At 49.2% G+C, this 23733-nt stretch overlaps 2 protein-coding genes across 4 annotated transcripts in view; both read right to left on the reverse strand.

The window, feature by feature from the left end:
* Positions 1–5469, reverse strand: part of GNG2 (G protein subunit gamma 2) — a 55642-nt gene extending 50173 nt beyond the window's left edge. Inside the window, exon 1 of the mRNA XM_083739050.1 lies at positions 5126–5469. The gene's annotated coding sequence lies outside the window, so the exon portion shown is untranslated. The remainder of the gene's footprint in view (positions 1–5125) is intronic.
* A 7344-nt stretch (positions 5470–12813) lies between these two features.
* FRMD6 (FERM domain containing 6) overlaps positions 12814–23733 on the reverse strand; it is a 150614-nt gene continuing 139694 nt past the window's right edge. For all 3 annotated transcript variants that reach the window (XM_083734437.1, XM_083734436.1, XM_083734435.1), the window contains 2 exons: positions 22127–22218; positions 12814–19237 (listed from right to left, as the gene is read on the reverse strand). In XM_083734437.1, the coding sequence (XP_083590563.1) occupies positions 18953–19237; positions 22127–22218 (377 nt within the window). In that variant the 3' untranslated portion in view covers positions 12814–18952. The remainder of the gene's footprint in view (positions 19238–22126; positions 22219–23733) is intronic.

Below are 23733 nucleotides of genomic sequence, written 5' to 3' on the forward strand. Positions count from 1 at the left end.
TGTATGGAAGTGAGAGCTGGACCATAAAGAAGGCTGATTGCCAAAGAATTGATGCTTTTGAATTCTGGTGCTGGAGGAAACTCTGGAGAGTCCCATGGACTGCAACAAGATCCAACCTCTCCATTCTGAAGGAAATCAGCCCTGAGTGCTCACTGGAAGGACAGATCCTGAGGCTGAGGCTCCAATACTTTGGCCACCTCATGAGAAGAGAAGACTCCCTGGAAAAGACCCTGATGTTGGGAAAGATGGAGGGTACAAGGAGAAGGGGACGACAGAGGACGAGATGGTGGGACAGTGTTCTCGAAGCTACCAGCATGAGTTTGACCAAACTGCGGGAGGCAGTGGAAGACAGGAGTGCCTGGCGTGCTCTGGTCCAGCGGGTCACGAAGAGTCGGACACGACTAAACGACTAAACAACAACAACAATATGTTGGAAGGGATGTGGGTGGCGCTGTGTGGGTTAAACCACAGAACCTAGGACTTGCCTATCAGAAGGTCGGCGGTTCGAATCTGCACGACGGAGTGAGCTCCCGTTGCTCGGTCCCTGCTCCTGCCAACCTAGCAGTTCGAAAGCACATCAAAGTGCAAGTAGATAAATAGGTACCGCTCTGGTGGGAAGGTAAATGGCATTTCCGTGCGCTGCTCTGGTTCGCCAGAAGTGGCTTAGTCCTGCTGGCCACATGACCCGGAAGCTGTACGCCGGCTCCCTCTGCCAATAAAGCGAGATGAGCGCCGCAACTCCAGAGTCGGTCATGACTGGACCTAATGGTCAGGGGTCCCTTTACTATATATGGTGGAAGCTGCCCAGAGTGGCTGTGGCAACCATGTCAGATGGGTGGGGTATAAATAATAAAATGGTTGTTGCTGTTGTTGGCGGTTATGCAATGAGAGTTGGGGTCTGGCAACCTCGGGGGGGGGGGGGCAGAGTTTTCCCTCCCTGATCTCTGAGCTATAAGCTTGTCAAAACATACTAAGATAACTGACGTGTCCAGTCTGGGCTTCCTCATTCCTTCCTGATCCCTGCATTAGGAACTGCCTGGAAGTCACTGCCCCCCCCAGTGTGGTGTAGTGGTTAGAGCAATGTTTCTCAACCTTGGGCCCTCAGGTATGGGGCCCCCAGCTACAATGCCCGTCATCCCTAGCTGGAAGGACCAGTGGTCAGAGATGATGGGAGCTGGCTCCTAGGACATTTCCGAGTAATAATAATAATAACAATTTATTATTTGTACCCCGCCCATCTGGCTGGATTTCCCCAGCCACTCTGGGCAGCTTCCACAGAGACAAAAAATACACTAAAATGTACAATTCAAAGTGTTGGTGCTGACCTTTAAAGCCCTAAATGGCCTCGGTCCAGTATACCTGAAGGAGCGTCTCCACCCCTATCATTCAGCCCAGATGCTGAGGTCCAGCTCCTTGGGCCTTCTGGCGGTTCCCTCATTGCGAGAAGTGAGGCTACAGGGAACCAGACAGAGGGCCTTCTCGGTGGCGCCGCCACTATCATTGCCTACACTGGCTGGCAGCAGTTTCCCTTGGTTTTTTCTCCCAGCCCAACCTGGAGAAGTCGGGGATTGAACTTGGGACCTCCTGCCTGCAAGGCAGATGCTCTGTCACAGACCTACAGCTTTTCAAATCCTTGTCATCACCCCGTCTTGTGGGCACATGTTCTTTTGGGCCTTTTGGGGCACATCAATTGAGCCATCCCAACATGAATTACTATGACAAGCGGGGACATGGGTGGTGCTGTGGTCTAAACCACTGAGCCTCTTGGGCTTGCCGATCGGAAGGTCGGCGGTTCGAATCCCCGCACCGGAGTGAGCTCCCATCACTCTGTCCCAGCTCCTGCCAACCTAGCAGTTCCAAAACACACAAGTGAAAGTAGATAAATAGGTATCACTCTGGCGGGAAGGTAAATAGTGTTTCCATGCGCTCTGGTGTCTGTCACGGTGTCCCATTGCACCGGAAGTGGTTTAGTCCTGCTGGCCACATGACCTGGAATAATGATGAGGATGATAATAATAATAATAATAATTTATTATTTATACCCCACCCATCTGACTGGGTTTCCCCAGCCACTCTGGGTGGTTTCCAACAGAACACTAAAATACAATAACCTATTAAACATTAAAAGCTTCCCTAAACAGGGCTGCCTTCAGATGACTTCTAAAAGTCTGGTAGTTGTTGTTCTCTTTGACATTTGGATGGAGGGCGTTCCACAGGGCGGGTGCCACTACCGAGAAGGCCCTCTGCCTGGTTCCCTGTAACTTCACTTCTCACAGGGTTGGAACCACCAGAAGGCCCTCGGTGCTGGACCTCAGTGTCCGGGCAGGACGATGGAGGTGGTGACACTCCTTCAGGTATACTGTCTGAGGACAAACGCCAGCTCCCTCGGCCTGAAAGCGACATGAGTGCTGCCACCCCATAGTCTCCATTGACTGGACTTAACCGTCTAGGGGTCCTTTACCTTTTTTTTACTATGAGATGCAACCAGCAGAGGTGTGGGGAGAGTTGTTACTTTCTCCAGAGCAGTTATATTTTACAAATGTTTATCAAGCCTTCCTTAGCTGTCCCCCCCGCAACCAAAAAACCCCTCTACCACTGTCTCCATTATGGAGGCTTTCGGAGTATGCCACACCCACCGAGGTGATGCAAAGCATCTCTGGAAAGCAGAAAGGGGAGGAAATACCGAGAAGGCAAGTGGCTTTCTACCTCATCTTTAAGCCAATTGCATTTCAGTTCCATGCACGGCCATATGGCACAAAAGAGGATTTGAATCAGAGGATTCCATAAAATCCGGTTAATATGGAAGGAATGGCCAAATGGGTGTGGTATAGGACCTCCCGTCGCGGAGTCAGAAATCAAGAAGCAGATGTTGCCATTTCGAGATCCACGCAGACACCTGGCAGTGCCAAACCACCCCACGGAGAGCATGCACCCTGAAATAACAGGCTGGTCTTTCCCCCCAGGGAACAGCTGATGAGTTCCTTTTGGATGGTGGCTGGACTGAAGGAGAGGGGATCAAAGGGATCAGGAAGTTTGAGAACCTGGCCAGGCAATCCTTGCAGAGAAGCAAAAGGGTTCCCAGGTTCTTTTAAAATAAAGCAGAGGCCACCCCCCCTCCAAGGCCCTAATAAAACTCTCCTCCTAAGAGACAACAGGTATCTTTGTCTTGGGATGAACTTGGGAGCAGAGAGGCTAAGGACCATTGCACTTTATGGGTTGTAACAGTCGATTAGCGCAAAATTAATGGGGGGCAGCAAACGAGGTGGAGGGAGTGTCATTTTTAAATTGCCTCATAAATGTGGGGGTTGAGTCCTTCCCACTCCCATCTCTGCCGCCCGATCTTGAGAGTCACAATATCTGCCTCCCCTCTCCCTGCCCTGCCTCACCTCTGCAAAAGCTGAGTTCTCAGCATTCAAAACAAAAGATGCTTATTTTGCTAGAACTCACTTCTCTTTTCCCTTCAGTTGCTTCTTCCTTCTTAGATCTCTGCCCCTTACGAAACCAGAATTCAAAGCGTTTCCCCATCTCAGAGACCTGGGTTCAACCATCTTCTACTCTACACCCACCTAAGAATTAATCTCTCCCCTTTAAGAAAAAGGAGTAGAAAGGTGACGTTTGGACTGTTCTGTCTTGTTCTGTAGGATGCTGTGTGTGTGTGTGTGTGTGTGTGTGTTTGTGTGTGTGCTCGCATATATTTGTGGTGGAGCTGGTTGAAAAGCTGGTCTCCAGTTTTTGTTCTTTTTTTTTAAAAAAAATGATTTTTAAAAAATGAAAGGCCAGCTCACATTCATATAGGATTAGCAGGCAGGCCAAAGTCTTCTAAATTCAGTCTTTGTTCCCAGAGGCTGGACCCTGTGACATGACCTGCTTTGTCAATGGCCACTCACCCTTTTGCATGGCTTGGGCTTCTTCTACAATGTCAACATCCTGTAGAGTCCCCATCCCAGGTCATTTTATGAATGGGCTGGTGGGGTGGAGGTGAGGGGTAAAAGAGTAGGCTGGGCTGGTTTGCCCTGAGTCAGACTGGCCGTTCAGTCTGCCCACCCAGTTTTAATGCTTATCTGTCCATCCACCCACCCATCTTAAAAAAAATAAAATAAACACCAGAGTCTTTCTCTCGGCAGTTTGGCAATCTTGCCTTCGTGCACGCTGCCAGCAGAACACAGCTGCCCACCCTCGCCCACCCGTTTGCCATCAGAGCAGTAATACCACCTACCACTGCCTAAAAATAAAAATTTAAAAATCTGCTAACACAAGAGAAATATTTCCAGGAGAAGGAGCCAATACACAGATTTTCCTCTCCCCCCAACTTAAAAGAATTGAAAAAGACAGCTTCTCCAGCTGGAGAAGGAGGAAACAACTTTAAACAAAGCCGAGCAGAAAGATTTAATATATACACATATTGGGTGGGATCCCAATGCTTGCCACGAGTTTTAGTATCTGAATCAGACAGACAAGACTCTCCGGATCAACATCACCCCCAGCGTGAGACATGGGAGGGGAGTCCAGGCATGCCAGAAAATGCTACTTGCTCCGAACAAAGAGATTGCAAACAGATCCAGGTGGGAAGGGGTCCCTCGCCCACCCAGGAAGATCCCTCGCAGAAAGGAGGGGAGGGTGTTTTTTAATGTATATATATATTCACGTGCATTACAAATTAGGCAGAGCGCTGGCGATGCAACCACTCCGGAGTGACGCCAAATTAAATTAAATGCAGTTTTTGCAAAGAGCCGTGAGGCGTAAAGTGTGTGTGTGTGTGTGTGTGTGTGTGTGTGTGTGTGTGTACACACACATTCCCATCAATTTCTCCTGCACTGGCGGGGAGAGGCATGTTATTATACTCCTTCCCTCGACACATTCCCCGCTTGCAAGATTCCTTCCCCAAACGGAGGATCACATTTTGCTTGCAAGAAATTCGGGCAGGATTTGTCCCCTGTGAAAACCCCGTTGGCGCCCGGAGGCGCCACAAACCCAAGGGTGGAAAATTGGAGAGAGAGGTCAGATGCATGCGTAGGAAACGAGGCTGCCCCTTGACCATCGCGTTGGAGAAAAAGGAAGAAAACCTACAGCCCAGGAAATAAAGGGATAGAGAGCACGTTTAGTGGGCTTTCGCCCTCTCCTTTACCTGGATGGAGATTTCACAAACCGGAGCGCACAGCGGAGTCCCTCTCCTCCCCTCCTGGATCCAGATGTGGTCAGAAGCAAAATGCCCCCCTCCTTTCCTGAGTCCCAGAGCCGGGAGTAGCAGCAACAGCTGGATCGCTAGAGAGCTGAGCTGAGATGCGAGTCCCCACCCAGTCTGCTCGGGGTGTGTGTGTGTGTGTGTGTGTGTGTGTGTGTGTGTGTGTGTGTGTGTGTGTGTGTGTGAAATCAGTTCCCCGTTGTACAGGAAACACGGCAACTACCGCTTCCTCCTCGAGCTGCTGCGTGATGCTTCTCCCTTGCAGCCTCGTTCTCTGTTCAGCTGTGCTCTCCCGCGCCTGAAATCCTGGAGAGCTGCTGCCAGCCCGTGCAGGCAGCACTGAGCCGGGCGGACCCCATGTTCTGACTCGCCGAGTAGAAGGCATCTCCCTGGGTTCCTTGGAAAGGGATGTTTCCTGAGATTAGAATCGTAGAGTTGGAAGCGTCCCCCCCACAAGGGTGATCTAGTCCAATTCCCCCCCCCCCATATTTTTGCCCAACGCAGAACTTGAACACAGGACCCTGAGATTAAGGGGCTCCTGCTCTACCGACTGAGCTATCTGCTAAGCTGGAGTAGACCAGGCAGTGGCTCCTCTGGCGCAATCCTCAGCATCGCCGGGTAGGACTGGGAGAGCTGCTGCCGGCCTGTGCTGACAGCACAGAGCTAGGTGGACCCGATGGTCTGGCTCAGCACAAGACAGCGTCTTATGTAAATAAAGAGGAAGTGGGGATAATATAGCTTGAAAGCAGAAACTGCTGGGCGCAACTGTTAGAAAACAAGAAATAATAACAATAATATTTTTTATTTATACCCCGCCCTCCCCAGCCAAGGCCGGGCTCAGGGCGGCTAACAAGCAATAATAAAAACAAGTTGAATAAATACAACTTAAAAACAAGATTAAAATACATTAAAATATTGAAACATTAAAAAATTAAAATGCAGCCTCATCACAGGAGGAGAAGGAAAAGAAAGAGGGGGAGGGAATCAAATTGGCTCCAAGCCAAAGGCCAGGCAGAACAACTCTGTCTTACAGGCCCTGTGGAAAGAGATCAGATCCTGCAGGGCCCTGGTCTCATGAGGCAGAGCGTTCCACCAGGCCGGGGCCAGTGTTGAAAAGGCCCTGGCTCTGGTTGAAGCTAATTTAACTTCCTTAGGGCCCGAGACCTCTAGGGTGTTGCTATTTATGGACCTTGAGGCTCTCCGTGGGGCAGACCGGGAGAGGCGGTCCCATAGGTATGAGGATCCTAGTCCGTGAAGGGCTTTAAAGGTCAAAAGCAGCATCTTAAACCTGACCCTGTACTCCACCAGGAGCAAGTGCAGCTTGAAAAGCACTGGGTGAATATGCTCCCATGGCAGAGACCCTGTGAGGAGCCTCGCTGCAGCATTCTGTACCCGCTGGAGTTTCTGGGACAGCTTCAAGGGCAGCCCCGCATAGAGCGAATTACAGTAGTCAAGCCTGGAGATGACCGTCGCATGGATCACTGTGGCCAGGGCAGGGCGGGAAATGTAAGGGACCAACTGCTTGATGCGGCGAAGGTGGAAAAATGTCGCCTTGGCTGTTGCTGTAACCTGCGCCTCCATGGAAAGGGAGGCGTCAAGGATTACACCCAAACTCTTAACGGAAGGCAATGGCACTAATTGAGCTCAGCCTTGGCTGGGGAGGGCGGGGTATAAATAAAATTGGAGAGGTGCTGTGGCTCAGTGGTTGGGGTGCATGAGGTGGTGCATTGAACCAAAGGTGAACTGTTTCAGATGCCCTGCAAATACCATATTGGTAGTCAGGGTTACCCCACAGTTAATTGGTAGTTATAGCAATGAGCTCATATATGTACATATTCACTTTGATATAAGCTAATTGGCTTGCTTTGAGGCTACCCTTATCTGTGGGTTTCGGGTGCTGAGCCCAGAAAAGAGAACTATCTGTAAAATTTGGGCAGTTGCCACCTATGCCCTCATCTGGGCCAGTGAAGCAATGGCAAGTCCTGGCCCAATTGGGACTCACCTACAATAGTCAAGAAACAGCGTTTTGAATGTATTATAAACATAAGGTAAAGGTAAAGGGACCCCTGACCATTAGGTCCAGTCATGACCGACTCTGGGGTTGCAGCGCTCATCTCGCTTTATTGGCCGTGGGAGCCGGCGTACAGCTTCCGGGTCATGTGGCCAGCAGGACTAAGCCGCTTCTGGCAAACCAGAGCAGCACACGGAAATGCCGTTTACCTTCCCGCTGGAGTGGTACCTATTTATCTACTTGCACTCTGACGTGCTTTCGAATTGCTAGGTTGGCAGGAGCAGGGACTGAACAATGGGAGCTCACCCCGTTGCGGGGATTTGAACCACCGTCCTTCTGATCAGCAAGTCCTAGGCTCTGTGGTTTAACCCTCAGCTCCACCCGCGTCCCTGTTATAAACATGCAATGACACAAATCTTCTCCTTCTGCTGTGGCCATAAGGGCAAGGAAGACACAGCAGGCTGCTTTGCTGCAAGTCTACCACTCTGACGTTTGGGACATCTTTCTTAGCTATCTCTTGCGCCCAACCTCTCCCATGAGTCCTCAATTGGGTCTGCAGTTCTGAACAGGTTGGGTGTGTGTGTGTGGAGAACCAAAGACCCTGGATTTAAGGGGGCGGGGGGCAAGAAACATACATCCAAATGGGAGGAGGGCCAAGAAAAAGTCAAAACGATGGATCTATACCATTGCTTCCCAAACTTGCGTCTCCAGCTGTTTTTTGGACTACAAATCCCATAATCCCTAGCTAGCAAGACCAGTGGGCAGGGATGGTGGGAATTGATTACACTGTATTACAGATAAAAGGTAAAGGGACCCCTGACCAGTAGGTCCAGTCCTGGCCGACTCTGGGGTTGCGGTGCCCATCTCGCTTTATTGGCCAAGGGAGCCGGTGTACAGCTTCCGGGTCATGTGGTCAGCATGACTATGGCAAACCAAAGCAGCGCACAGAAACACTGTTTACCTTCCTGCCACAGTGGTACCTATTTATCTACTTGCACTGGTGTGCTTTCGAACTGCTAGGTTGGCAGGAGCAAGGACTAAGCAACGGGACCTCACCATGTTACAGGGATTCGAACTGCCGACCTTCTGATCAGCAAGCCAAAAGGCTAAAAACATTGGCATTGTATCCTTGGGATCGGAGGTTCTGGGAATCTTCCTTCTTTGAAAAACGCCTGGCATTCTAACTGTTGAAGCAGCTCATGTCTCCATCTCCCCGCTGAATAAAATTCACATCTCCCTCCTTTGATCCGCCAGCTCTTGGCAAACACCCTTCTGCTGCCTTATGGAAGCCAGGGTCATTCAGCTGAAGAAACCTGCTCCCTGGCTGATTGCAGGCAACCTGTCAGCGGGGATTGGAGCCTTTGCAAGGAAGACAGGAGGGAAAAGGAATCTGTCATCTGTCAGAGGGCTGCTGTATATTCATGTGTGTCTGGGTGTCAATAGTGTAGAACGCAGGCAGGCAGTGCATTTAAGAACACCTGACAAGCAACTGAGAGGGCTGGTTCACTTTGGGGTTAACGGGATTACCATCTCCCCAATATAATAGGGTTGGGAGTCTTCAGGATCTGCCAGGCTGATGCTATTTAGGGGTGGCGTTCAGTCATGGGAGGCCTTGTGCAACTAACCAGCAATGATGGCTGCCCAGCCAGGTGCCTTTAAGAAGGTAAAGGGTAAAGGGACCCCTGACCATTAGGTCCAGTCATGACCAACTCTGGGGTCGTGACGCTCATCTCGCTTTATTGGCCAGCATGACTAGGCGTACAGCTTCTGGGTCATGTGGCCAGCATGACTAGGCCGCTTCTGGTGAACCAGCGCAGTGCACAGAAACACCGTTTACCTTCCCGCTGGAGCGGTACCTATTTATCTACTTGCACTTTGAGGTGCTTTCAAACTGCTAGGTTGGCAGGAGCAGGGACTGAGCAACAGGAGATCACCCCGTCGTGGAGATTCGAACCGCCGACCTTCTGATTGGCAAGCCCTAGGCTCTGTAGTTTAACCCACAGCGCCACCCGCGTCCCTGCCTTTAAGAAAGGAACAGACAAATTCGTGGAGGAGAGGGCAATCAATGGCTACTAGTTTGCTCTGACTCAAGCTGGAGGTAGCAATGCTTCCGTATTGCAGTTCCTGGAAAACTGCCGTGGACTGGCTGGAGGCAGAGGAGTGGTGGGAGGGAACAGCTTGGGACCCCCCCCCCAACGGAATAAGGCATGGAGCCAGGGGACTGGTGGCAGGGTGGTGACGAGTGGTCAGAGCGAGAAGAGGGAGCAGACTGGGAGGAGGTGGTGTCGGAGGTTGAAGAGGTGACAGGGTTTAGTGAGCGGGAAGAGGCTGGGGCAGATAGCAGTCCAGACTCAGAGGCAGGAGAGGAGGGGACCCAGGAGACAAGAGATGATCACGGTGTGGATTTGCCAAGCATGCCTTCCTCTTAGAACATTTCTCCCCTTCGTCCTGAGTTCAAGCATCTTCAAAGCCCATGACACCTTTGGTAAAGGGTGTTCTCCAACTGAAGCACTCGCAGGCCAGTGTTTCCCAGTTGTCAGTGTTTATACTACATTTTTTAAAGATTTGCCTTGAGAGAGTCTTTAAACCTTTTTTGTTGATCACCAGCATGCTTTCCATTTTTAAGTTGGGAATAGAGTAGTTGCTTTGGAAGACGATCATCAGGCATCTGAATAACATGACTAGTTGAGCGAAGTTGATGTTGAAGAATCATTGCTTTGACACTGGTGATCTTTGCTTCTTGCAGTACACTGGCATTAGTTTGCCTATCCTCCAAAATGATGTGTAAAATTTTTCGGGGACACCGTTGATGGAATCTTTTAAGGAGCTGGAGATGGTGTTTAAAAGTGGTCCATGTTTCACAAGAATACAGTATAGTTGTTGGTAGAATAGCTTTGCAAATAAGCATTTGGGTTTCCCTGCGGATGTCCCAATCCTCAAACACTCTGCACTTCAGTTGGGAGAAAGCTGCACTCACAGAGCTCAGGCGATGCTGGATTTCGGCATCAGTGTCGACCCTTGTGCCCAGGTAGGAAAAGTGATTGACACTTTCCAACGTTACACCGTCGAAAAAATACGGGAGAAAGAGGATATCCCAGCAGACTTTAGGGATGCCAAAATTATCAATCTTTTATTTTTATTTTTAAAGGTGATAGAATGGATTGTGGAAACTATCTCTTTAGTAGCTGCGGCTTGCAAAATTATTTTAAGGATCTTAGCAAACCATCTCCTAACTATATCCAGGGCTACCCTTCCTGAATCCCAAAATGGTTTTCGACTTTCTAGGGGACAGTGGTCATGATTTTCACCACTCGACAGCTTCAGGGAAAATGCAGAGAGCAAAACCAACCACTGCATATGGTGTTTATTGACCTGACTAAGGCCTTCGACACTGCAAATTGTAATGCCCTGTGGACTGTCCTTCTGAAAATCAGCTGCCCAGATCAATTTGTGAACATCCTTCAGCTCCTCCATGATAACGACAGCAACAAACAGTGGGATCAGGTATTAAACAGGGTTGTGTTATTGCCCCAACTCTATTCCTTATTTTCATTGCCATGATCCTACACTTTGTCGAAGGGAAACTCCCCACCGGAGTAGAAATCATGTATGGGACAGATGGAAAGTTCTTTAATCTGAGCAGGCTGAAAGCAAAGAGTAAGGTTACTGTAACTTCCATCATAGAGCTTCAGTATGCTGATGACAATGTCCTGTGTATGGGGAAAAGCAACCTGTTGCTCGCCAGGTGCTGCTGGACTCCAACTCCCATCAGCCCCTGCCAGCCTAAGCTGTCAATCACCAAGGCAGGGAGTGCTTTAGGGCTGCCACTCAGAATCCTTGCCCTCCATCGCCATCTAGGGATCCACAGTGAAGTTACAGGAGCTCCACTAGAGTCCTTGTTCTGATGGCGAAAGCAAAGGCGAAACCAGGGATGTGCCCATGAAACATGTGTTAGGCTGTCTGTCATGCCCTCAAGTATTATTCTCCTCACTCACCCAGCTTCTAAGCTGGGCTGCTCAGATTCTCGGGGTCGCATCCTGCCACAAGATGGCAGCAGGCACCCAAATCACTTCCTCTGAAGAGAGTTTTCCCTATTTGCAGATGCAGTTTGGCGTGGAAGTTCCTTCTATAAAGCAATCATCATTTTCAGGTCCACCCAGGGAGACATCCACATTAAGAACGGGAGAAGAGCCCTGGCTGCTGGGTGAGGCCAAAGGGGGCCCATCGAGTCCAGCGTCCTGTTCTCACAGTGGCTGACCAGATGCCCATTGTGGGAAACTCGAAATCAGGATTCGAATACAAGAGCAAGATGAAATTATACAGTCGAATATAAATATAGATTGGAAATGGCTTATGTATAGTGAATACTTATCTACTTTAAAAAAAATCACTTTTGATCTTTTTCTTCTACTTCTTTATTTTTTCTTTGTTCTTTTTTCTGATATTTTACCTTTCACTTCACTCCTTTATTGTGAATAGCATTTTATAGAGGTATAAATAACTGTAAACATGAAAAGAGATAAAATATTCTCTAATTTTTTCCTTGGTTATATGTATTTTCTTTTTCTTTTGTATTTTCTTTTGTTGTAAATAAGTATGTTTTTCTAATTTGTACTTAATAAAGTTCAATATTAATTTTAAAAAAACAAAAAAAAAACCCCAAGAGCAACTCTCCCCTTCTGTGGTTTCCAGCAAATGGTATTCAGAAGTGTTGCTGTGGCCAGTTGGGAATGCAGAGCATAGCCTTTGTGGCTGGTTGCCATTGATAACCCTCTTCTCTGTGAACAACAACAACAACAACAGCAACACCACCAATACCAATACCACCCTGCCCATCTGGCTGGGTTTCCCCAGCCACTCTTAGATTAGAATTCAGAATTAGAGCTTGTCTAATTCTCTTCTGTAAGGGACATGGGTGGCGCTGTGGGTTAAACCACAGAGCCTAGGACTTGCTGATCAGAAGGTCGGCAGTTCGAATCCCCGCGACGGGGTGAGCTCCCGTTGCTCTGTCCCAGCTCCTGCCCACCTAGCAGTTCGAAAGCACGTCAAAGTGCAAATATATAAACAGGTACCGCTCCGGCGGGAAGGTAAACGGCATTTCCGTGCGCTGCTCTGGTTCGCCAGAAGCGGCTTAGTCATGCTGGCCACATGACCCGGAAGCTGTATGCCGGCTCCCTCAGCCAATAAAGCGAGATGAGCGCCACAACCCCAGAGTCGGCCACGACTGGACCTAATGGTCAGGGGTCCCTTTACCTTTAATTCTCTTCCAAAGCCATCTAGGTTGGTCTCCACCATCCCTGCCTCTTGTGGCAGAGAGTTCCAGAGTTTATGTGAGTAAGTGAGGAAGAGGGACTATAGCTTTCCTACGGCTGTGTCAGGACTTAAGGAAGAATTCACAAACATGCCCGCCTTTGCTATGTCAGATCTCCATGGTGTTTATGGCGACTCTATGACTCCACAGTCTCTCCTCTGACTCACCTCTGTCAGGGTCGCCAGTCGAGAATGCAGATATGTATGTGCTATTTTGACGACTGGGTTTCCCCACCAACCCCTTAGTGTGGGGAGGGAGATGCTCCACTCAAAAAAAAAAAAAAAAAAAAAAAAGACCAGAGGAGCTACGGCAATGTAAACTGCGACTTTTATTGTCATTTCTTCGAACAGAAGGCCGCGCACCGCAAACGTCCCGCATGACAAACGCAAATTGGCTATGCTCCTTTCAGCGCATTGCTCCCGGCTGCTGGCGCACCACTGCCCACCGCCCGGACGGGGAAGAGCCTTTCACAGAAAGGAGCAGGGGCTTGTCTGAGCGGCGCGGCGCTCGGAGCTGGGGGTCTGCGGCAACAGCAACTGGAGCGCCACCCAGACCCGCTAAAGAGTTCCCAGAAATGCAAAAAGTATATACTATAGAGATATATATAAAAATACAGGCTGGTAGCATACGGCCTCCTTTGGACATCTATAATACAAAAGGACTTGTTTCTTCGACACCCCCTTCCCTTAAACCTCACCCCGAAGGTTACCAATGCGTAGGGGCCAAAGGCTATCTTCCCCAGTGGCACAATTTAGTGCCGCCCCCATCGCACAGTGAGGACCCTGGCGGCTGCCATGACGTTTGTGCCCCCGGTGACCCCGGAAGGGACCTCTGCGGTTCTGGTTTGCTCAGGTCTAAAGGAGCAGTGGAGCAGGGGTTGGTTCCATGCAGCTCCCACCCTGTAAGTCTTTTGCTGATGGAAAGGGGAGGGCATGTGGCAAGGAACCAACCCGCCTCCTTTTGAGGAAGGGGTCAGGAGGAGTTTGAGCATCCTTGCGCATTAGAGGCCGCCGGGCCCAGTGGTTCGCAGAAAGAAGGTCTCAGGTGCAATTTCAAGCGGCACCTCTGGGTTGCGCTGGAAATGTCCGCTGCCCAAGCCCCTAGACAGCTGCTGCCAGTCAGTGTAGAGCAGTGTTTCCCCAACACGGGTCTCCAGCTTTTTTGGACAACAACAACACCCATGATCCCTGACCGTCCTTGCTAGCTAGGGATGATGGGAGTTGTAGTCCATCAACAGCTGGAGACCCAAGTTTGGGAAACGCTGGTTTAGGGAATTCTGAGCTGGCCTGACCTCCTGTAAGGCACCTTCTCTGAAAATCAGATCCACGCTTTAGACATGAAGCAGGCAAAAGTATGAACAGACTGCCTTCAAGCACGCTGAGCCAAGCCACTGGTCCACCTAGGAATATAGTGTCTCGCTCTGGCTGGCAGCAGCTTTCCGCCCTGCAGGTTGGGATCCTGTCGCTGGAGACGCAAGGGTTAGAAGCTAGGATGTGAGGCGTGCAAAGCAGGGACTCATATTCAAAGTGGTGCTGAGTCCCCCGTCCAGTTAGTGCAAGGAGTTCGCTTGGCACTTTCCCCCCTCCCCGGCCTGCTAAATCTGGAGCAGATTTGGGGAGGGTGCAGGCGAGGGGGACGTTCCACGGCACAAATCCTTACACTAACAGAAGGAGAGGCTTCACGCTGCTCTGGATGCAAGTGCTGAGCTGCAGGCCTGTCCCCAGAGTTGACCTCTCTTCAGGTGTGAGGTTGGACTTCTCAAGGACGGTGCCACTACCTGGCAGGCCCTGCTGCCATCCGAAGGCCTTGCCCACCCTTAGAACCAGCTAGGCAATTTTGCCTCCATTTGCTGTGGGGATTGGAGAGGGACAAAGCACACATTTGTCACACCACCGACAACCACTGAGACCCACCGGCACATCTCTGAAGACACCGCTTGGGTTCACAAAGGCAACTTTTTGCTGGCGGGCTCTCTGCATATGCGTCTAATTCCCCCTGCACTCATTCCTCAAGGTCTCTGTCCCTGGCTTATGCCGCCATGCAAGACTTACGCACAAGCAGTGGGGTTTCAGCTGAAACCGTCCAAATAAATTGAAAGTTTATGCACAACGACCCTCACAGCTGGTTCTATAAAACAAAGTGAGCATTCCCCGCAAGCCAAGTGTTATCACACAGAAGCCAGACAACAGACCGCACACCAGGTCAACTGTTGTTGTTGTTTTAAGTCTTATTTTAAGCAGCGCCAACACAGACCGACAGATCCAGCCTCGGCTTTTGTGCGACCGTGAGATACGGCTTCCGATGATGTCCGCAGAGCATCTTTACTTCTACACCAAAAGCCAGAAAGACGAGAAATGAGATGGCTTGTCCAATCACACAGCTCAGTCTCGCAAGGCGCAACACTCGCCTTCGTCAACACAGCGGTGAACCGAAATCCGGAACATTCCTGCGCTCGGTCGCCAGGGTGATACTGCCCTCTAATGGTAAGAACTGTTTTATCTACAGAGCTTCTCCATTTTTGATCGGACACAAGACAACAGGCTGGGTGACGGAGGTGGCTTCAAACTTCACCAAAAGGCAAGCACAGCTGAAGCCATGTGCCCACCTGTGGCATTTGGGAATAAGGCACTTTTGAGCTCACCTCCCTCATGTTCCAAATCAGCTGAGTCAGTGTGCCGAGACTTGGCCCTCACATGCGGCTAGACCCTATGGAGGAAAATTCTCATCACCACATAAGGACTTCACAGGTGTTCCACAGATGCTCATCTGAATCCAACTCAGATTAGATCAGGGTGTGTGCATCTGCATTTAATATCAGCCTGCAGCTTCACCGTACAAATTGACTGCCGCCTGATATTATGAATTGAGATCAGCCTTGGCTAACCTGGTGTCGTGCAAAGGTGCTTGGACCATAGTTCCCATCTGCATGGCAGCATAATGCTGGAAGCTCATGGGAACTGTAGTTTAAACACCTCTGCCCGGCTCCAGGTTAGCAAAGGCTGCCTTAGATCGTTCAGCAGTTCAGCTCAAGAACAGCAACAACAAAAAGCTGATCGATAGGAATTCGGAATCAAGGAATTTGGCTGCAGTCATGCATCTGGTATGGACGAAAGGGTCTCCTCAGGTGAGCTGTCGCTGTTATTACCTGTGTCTCAAGAGACACAGAGGAAAGTGTTATGCAAACCGTGATGGCTGACTTGTGCGATCGTGCGATGCTGGGGCATTCACGGGAGACTGGGAAACGGCTAATTTCAAAAAATCTCCTCTTCCCTCTCCAAAACAAAGTCTCCCAAGTAAACCAGCCAAGCTTATTGGTAATATCTCCTGCTCTTCTCAAGAACCCTGACCACCACACCAGAGTGAAAGGTCAGCCTCGTTCCTTGCCGAAATTTAAGATCCAGCCTCTGTCTACAGATCTGGGTGGGCAACTTCTGATGCTGCATCAAATGACAAGAGGGCTGTCCAATGGGAAGCGAGGAACAGGGCAAGCAACGGCAACATTGCTCCTTTATATACAGTCCTCCAAGCCCAACACGGTCCACTCTCTGTGTATTGCAGCCTACCAGGTGCTTGAATCCCCAGGTTGCCATCCTTGGTTGAGGAGGGATTAAGATTGGCCTGCCAGGGGTGGAGTCTGCAATTTGCAGCGGCTGGTACCAGAATGCTATGGAGAAGAGGTGGCACCTGTGCCAAACGGGCAGTGCCAATGGCAAAGCACAACATAAAGGACATGCAGTCTCACTGCAACTGCCGCTTTACGACACACAAACATACACACCCCTGCCTGTATCACAAAGCAAAATCTCAAAAGGAAGCTGCAAACATCTTGTGCTGACATGCTGAGGAGTGCAGGTACCAGTGAAAGATCATCTGAAGCAATTGGCAGAATCTAGACGTGGCTCAACTGTTAATACTGATTAGCTGGTCAGCCTATTTGGATACCAAAACAGGGGGAAGGTGGGGAGGGAAAGGAAAGAATGGAAATTTTCTGCCTCTTTAGAAAAATATCCTTGCTTTCAGCTTTATAAAATAATATATATATACAGGTACATATATATATTTAAGAAGGCTCCAGTTAGAAAAAAGACAAGTGTATCAAAATATGGCGATGCTGTATGGCTGTGAATACAAAACCTCTCAAAAAATATTTATTCGCGTGCTTTTTTTAAAAGACATCGTGCTAAGAAACTTAAATCGTTTTGCTTCCCCCGCTCCCGCAGAATGGCTGAAGGTCTTGGGACAATTTGAGAGAGGGGACAACCCAGCCCCGTTTACTGAAAACACGTAATCCCAACATGGCCGTCCTCTGAACACCAGCCTCCTTCCCCTTGGAGAATGGCACAACTTTTCCAGAAAAACGGAGAAGCTGAGCATCACCTTCTAAAGCTCTCGGCTCAAACTTCAGGTTATGGGGAACGCTGCTCAGCACAGAATATGGGGCTGCCCCCCCCCAAATATGTTTGCTACTGCTTGGATCACGAAGCAGAAGTCATGGCCAATTCCAGTTCTCTGGCAGTGCACATACCTTTATTCCACGGAAGACTAATAAATATTGTACATCTTACGTGGAGGTTTGGTTCCAAGGGTTCTGCGTATATACGGAAATCATATATACCCAAACCCCTGGAGTCGTGTCTGCAGTTACCAGGTGTGTGCAAGTAAGGCAGAGAGATTAAAAGCTCCTTTTGTGCCGGGTAAACCACACGGATCCAGCAGCAAAAAAAAAGCTTTTAAGACAGCTTAGCTCTCTGTCTTAACTTGGGGATGAAGGCCAGCCCAGAACACTGGCTCTGGGAGGCTCACACGAAATCTCGCAGGAACCCAGATGGCCCTGCGAGATCTTGCACGAGCATCCCCGAGGTGGCGCCCTGATCAGGCCTTGCCCCTCAAGCAAGGCGGAGAACATAAGGAGCTCTATAAAGATCTCTACCTTGTTTGGAGTTGAGGTGCGTGATTCCAACCGGTCTGCCTCCGACCGCGTATGGTCGAAATCGTGCAAGCTCAACGCACGTAAGATGCAATCTTGCTATAGCTGCACATAGGAGGTCAGGTCAAAGATGCGTTTGCTGCCCACAAATGTTACTGTATTTGTAAAGTATTTGGCGTGTTTGTTTTATAAGAGCTATGCTGAATGGTAAGGGGGCAAAACTATTCTCCTAACGAGCCTGTGGTCAGAGGATGGCAGAAGGGAGCATCTCAAGATACACAGAAGACTCAGTTCAAAAAAAAAGAAAACAGCAAAGATATATTATGGAAGAAGCCATGCTTACGACGCAGCAACAACACCCCCCCCCCTCGACAGCAAAAAGAAAAGGGGAGCAAGTTTTCTTCCTTGTGTGTAAGTAGAGCTTATAAGATTGTCTATATATGTAACATGGGGTGTTGGGGGGGGGGTAGTTAACTTTTTCTACAAAAGGCATTTAAAACAGAAAAACAAAACGTAAAACGGGAGATCTGCAAGTTCAAGCATACAATAAACAAATACTCCTCTCTATACTGATATACGCATTTTTTTTATATATAATCTCTCTCTCTCAAATTTAAGGTACTTTGGTCAGCAAACCTTATTGCTACATCCTGACAGATTATCTGTTCATGAGGTTGTTTCCACCTCAAATGAAAACGCTTCCAGCAGCTTTCAAAATCCCACTTTTCTGAACATCGGTTTTTAGGCCTGTTTTTTTTCTTCCCCTTTTTCTTTTGTAAACAACACAAAATATCAGATGGGAGATGATGTCACCGCAGTCCTTTTCCTTTCGGTGGGGAAGAACAGGAAAATGGTGGCCCGACTGCATCGTGACACACTTGCCGCCCTTCCCCCAGGCCTCTCGACTGAAGGAGGACAAAGTCCCTTTGGTCAGTTATTGCTCACACCTGTGGTCTCGATGGCTTCCTGTTTGGGACGATTTCTTTGGCTTGACACAGTGCAGGAAGTAAAAAGGGGTTTTTTGGGGGGGGGGGGGAGAAAGAAGACTATATAGACCGATGTCCTCGCTTTCAGCATCGATGCCACGACGGCCGACCTGAAGAAAGCTGCAAAATTTGATGCAGGAAGAAGCCACGGCCACCTGAAGCGCAGAAGAAAGACGGCAGATTGGTGTGAGGCAAATAAAATTAAAAAGCCAATCTTTGTGCATCTGTTTTTCTTGTCAAAACGAGAGAGCCAACAAGTGCTCAAGGCTGGCCTCCCCTTTTCGGAGAACAGAAGACCGCCATGTTTCCAGACATCGATTCGGAAAGAACCAGCTTTTGGGGGCAGGCACATTTTTGTCAAAGTGCAACACACAGGATCTGTGTAGTATCCGAGAAGAAAAATTGACGGGGAATATATATCTCTATATACCCCTGCTATGGCACCAGAAATAATCCAGGGAATCCGCGGTCCTCTTTCTTGGGTCAACCTCCCTCCCGAGTGCCCAGCTCCGGAGGCGTTTCTGGAGAGGCAGCGTCAGACGACAAACTCCGGGACTTCTTCGTGGGCGAGATCCAGAGAGAAGTATTTGCTAGTCCTCTTGACGGGGAAAGCGTCGTGAATGTTGATGCATTGCTGCGCCAAGCAGCCGTTGCAGTAGAGGCCCTCTTCGGCCAGGCCGTGGCCACAGCCGAAAGTGTAGCTCTGGGCGGTCTCCTGGCAGAGGCTGGCCAATCGCAAGAAGTCCTTTTGGTAGAGCCGGATGTCGTCCAGGCTCAAGCTGTGCCGGTCAGTGGAGGTCTTTGGCTTCCGGCAGGCCGTCTGCAGGAAACAGGAAACGGTCATCTTTATTGTCATTGTCCCATACAGAACAACAACATTGAAAAAAATCTACATCAGACCTTCAAACAAGCCTGCTATCCCAGCTAACCCAGCCTGGTCAACCCCCTAAACACTCTGATACCCCATAATTAAATACAATATACTCCCATACAGACTACCTTAAAGGTAAAGGGACCCCTGACCATTAGGCCCAGTCGTGACTGACTCTGGGGGTGTGGCGCTCATCTCGCTTTATTGGCCGAGGGAGCCGGCGTACAGCTTCCGGGTCATGTGGCCAGCAGGACTAAGCCACTTCTGGCGAACCAGAGCAGCGCACGGAAACACCGCTTACCTTCCCGCCGGAGCGGTACCTATTTATCTACTTGTACTTTGACGTGCTTTCAAACTGCTAGGTGGGCAGGAGCAGGAACCGAGCAACGGGAGCTCACCCCGTTGCGGGGATTCGAACGGCCGACCTTCTGATCGGCAAGTCCTAGCCTCTGTGGTTTAACCCACAGCGCCACCTGCGTCCCTTAAACCCCCCCCAAAAAACCCCTCTGATACCCCATCATTAAATACAATATACTCCCACAGAGACTACCTTACACTGCGTTTAAAACCAAAATCGCATTTGGATAGAAACTGTTTCTCAGGTCGCTAATCCTAGTCCTTATAACCCTGGACCTTCTTCCAGAAGGCAGAAGCTGAAAGAGATCATTTCCGGGGTGCGCACTATCCTGCGCTATCTCTGCAGCTTTCTTATGGCACCTGGAACCGTAGATTTGATCCAAGGCGGGAAGAGTGCACCCAATTATTCTCTTCACAGTCTTTACAACCCTGGACAGCATTGTTTTTTCCCTGACCGTGCAGCTCCCAAACCACACACACAGAGCATAAGTTAATACACTCTCCACAGAACAATGGTAAAATGCCATCAGCAGGTCATTTGAGAGATTGTTTGTCTGGAGGATTCTCAGAAAATATAACCATCGAAGGGTTTCAGGCAGAAGCTGTCAACCTTTTGGAGTCCATGGCTCCTTTGACCAACTACAGTGGTGCCTCGCAAGACGAAAATAATCCGTTCCGTGAGTCTCTTCGTCTAGCGGTTTTTTCGTCTTGCGAAGCAACCCTATTAGTGGCTCAGTGGATTAGCGCTATGGCGGCTATTAAAGGCTTAGCGGCTTAAAGGCTTATTAGCGGCTTAGAAAAAAGGGGGGAAAGCGAAAAAAATCGCAAGACTCGCAAAATGTTTTCATCTTGCGAACAAGCCCATAGGGAAATTCGTCTTCCGAAAAACGGAAAACCCTTTCGTCTAGCGGGTTTTTTGTCTTGCGAGGCATTCGTCTTGCGGGGCACCACTGTACATTCTTTCTGTGGTTCGCTTGTGGGGCTCAGGAGCCCAGTTAGGTCTCCCCTTGGCTGCAGAACTGGCAGCCCCTCACCCCCTTCCGAACACCCTCCCTTGTGGAGGGTTCCCTCAACTTCCTCTCCCCTCTCCTTGGGAGTCCTCTGGGCAGCTGCTGCTGCTGCTGTCCCTGGTCTCTGAGCATCCCCAAAGAGGGGTGCCTCCTCACACTGCCCCACAGAGGCCTGGGACTTGTCCGTCCATTTCCAACAGCAAGGGTTGGTGGACTGGCCGGCTGGGCTCCCCCCCTCGCTTACTCTGAGGTTGCCTTAGCTTCTGGCGAGCAGCTGCCCCTGGCCAGCCTCAGAGGCACCCTTTGCCTGTGGAGCTTGTAGCCAGGGCTGCTGCAACAAACAGCCCTGCAAGCCTCAAATACGAAAGTTTGGTTGTGCTTAGACTAACCTTGTGAAGAATATAGAGAACACAAAGATTTGATGGTCTGTGAAAGAACTCAAGAAAAAGGAGTGACTGAAGAACAGGTGTGAAGGTGAAGTAGAAACTAAGAGACGTGTGTGAATGCGGTGGAAGTCTTTTAGAATATTTTAACTAGGATATATATATATATATATATATATATATATATATATATAAATGTTCAAAGTATAAATTTGGCATTATTGATTATGAAAAGTATTTTTTTCTTTTTTTCTTTTCTTTTAGCTTTCGTCTCTTTTCTTTTCTAGTCTGCGTGTTGGAAAATACATAGACAAATGAGTTTACAGTGTTATGTATTGATTTTTGTTTCTATTTCTTTTTTCTTTTTATTTTCTTGTAATATTTAATAAAAAGTAATAAAAAAATTTAAAAAACCCAACCAGCCCTGCAAGCCTTTGGGAGGCAGAGACGCAAGAGGGCATCAGAGGAGGGAGGGGAGGAAAGAGGCCAGTCTTGCCCACGGCAACCCTGACCATCCCTCAAGGCACCCCAAGGTGCCACGGCCCCCGGGGCTGAAAACCACTGGCTTAAGGAAACACTAGAGCAGGCACGTCCAGCTTTCAAGAGACTGAGATCTGCTCCCACTATTAAAAAAAACTGGCAGTGATCTACCAAAGTTGTTGAGCTTTTGTGGGGTGGGGGGAGGGTCCAGCGATCTACCACAGACACCCCGTGATCTACCAATAGATCACGATCTACCTTTTGAACATCCCTGCACTAGAGCAGGGGTAGGCAAACTAAGGGCCGGGAGCTGGATCTGGCCCAAATGCCTTCTCAATCTGGCCCACGGACGGTCCGGGAATCAGCGTGTTTTTACATGAGTGGAATGTGTGTTTTTCTTTAAAATGCATCTCTGGGTTATTTGTGGGGCATAGGAATTCATTCATCTTTTTTTCCAAAGGATAGTCCGGCCCCCCACAAGGTCTGAGGGACAGGGGACCGGCCCCCTGCTGAAAAAGTTTGCTGACCCCTGAATTAGAGACTCCACAATTCTATGGTTTTATGGCCTCGGTTGCAGAACTTTATGGACTCATGCAGAACTTACGAACCTGGGGCAATGAATCAATGCTTTGGCCACGAAGCTTGACCACGGTCTCTGAAGAGCTGGAAGTGGACGAGCTGACTTCTTTGACGACTAATCCTGTGTTGGAAACAAGAAAGCAAAGAGCCAAGAATGTGTCATTATTCAAGGGCGGCCCAGTTCTTAACAGAACCGCTAAGCACCCCTTAGGGAACAGTACATCAGAAGCCTGCTTTTTAGCGTAATGGAAAAATCCGATTGCTTCGCCACCACCCGGCTACATTTTCAGAATGTGGGAATGGGCGAATGTGGCTCAAGAGACAGAACTGGTAATATATCCCCGAAAACCATTTTGTGCAGAGACGGTCCACATTTATCACGCCTTGGAACAAGAAGTGCCGATGTGATATTAGACCCCGTCCACTCTTTTATCATCCGATAGCTTTTTAAGACAAAACACAATTTCAGTTTTCGTTTCAGGGTATTGATTAAACTGACTGTAGCCATTACAGTTCAAATGGATGGTGAGATGATGTGGCTATTGCTTATTAGTTATTTTTCCTGGGAAATATCGGATTGTTTATTTATCCCTGTTTAATGAATTTTGCTGTGCGGTGCACTATGTTCAGATTCCTGCACTGCCGGGGGCGGGGTGGGGTTGGACTAGATGACCCCTAGTGCCCCTTTCCAACTTTGCAATTCTATGATTCGCCTTTGAGCATGGCATAGCCGGATACAACATTAAAGGTAAAGGTAAAGGGACCCCTGACCATTAGGTCCAGTCGTGGCCGACTCTGGGGTTGTGGCGCTCATTTCGCTTTATTGGCTGAGGGAGCCGGCGTACAGCTTCCGGGTCATGTGGCCAGCATGTCTAAGCCGCTTCTGGCGAACCAGAGCAGTGCACGGAAATGCTGTTTACCTTCCCGCCGGATCGGTACCTATTTATCTACCTGCACTTTGACTTGTTTTCGAACTGCTAGGTTGTCAGGAGCAGGGACCAACCAATGGGAGCTCACCCCGTCACGGGGATTCAAACCACCGACCTTCTGATCGGCAAGTCCTAGGCTATGTGGTTTAACCCACAGCGCCACCCGCGTCCCTAGATACAACTTTACCTGTGTATTATTTCTTCGATAACTTGGCAGGGTTTCTCAGAAGAAATCAAAGATGTTAATTTGATTTCTGAGGGATAGCTCAGTCGGCAGAGAGTGAGACCCTTAATCTCAGGGTTGTGGGTTTGAGTCTCAGGTGGGGTGAAAGATTCCTGCATTGCAGGAGCTTGGACCCTTTCCAAATCCACAAATATGTGATTCTGTGATATTTAGGAATGTAGGAAACTCTCTCATACCAAGACAGATTCTTGGTCCATCTAGTTCAGTATTCTGTTTTGGGCAAACACTTGTGGCCGAGTAAGATTGCCTTCCATGAACACGGTTTTAGCAATGAGTCCGTAAGTGACTGAGGAGGCCAATTCTGGATCCACACGTCCTTCCACAGTGGGGACATTGGTTTCCCGGTGGGAGTTGTTCACGCCGAGGCTACTGCCAAACGCTCAGCATTACCCACACTGACTGACAGCAGCTCCCCTGGGCTTTATTTATTTATTTTCACATTTTAAAAAATTGATTTTCCAAA

Source organism: Podarcis gaigeae, assembly GCF_964106915.1.
Source record: "Podarcis gaigeae genome assembly, chromosome: 1".
NCBI lineage: Eukaryota > Metazoa > Chordata > Lepidosauria > Squamata > Lacertidae > Podarcis > Podarcis gaigeae.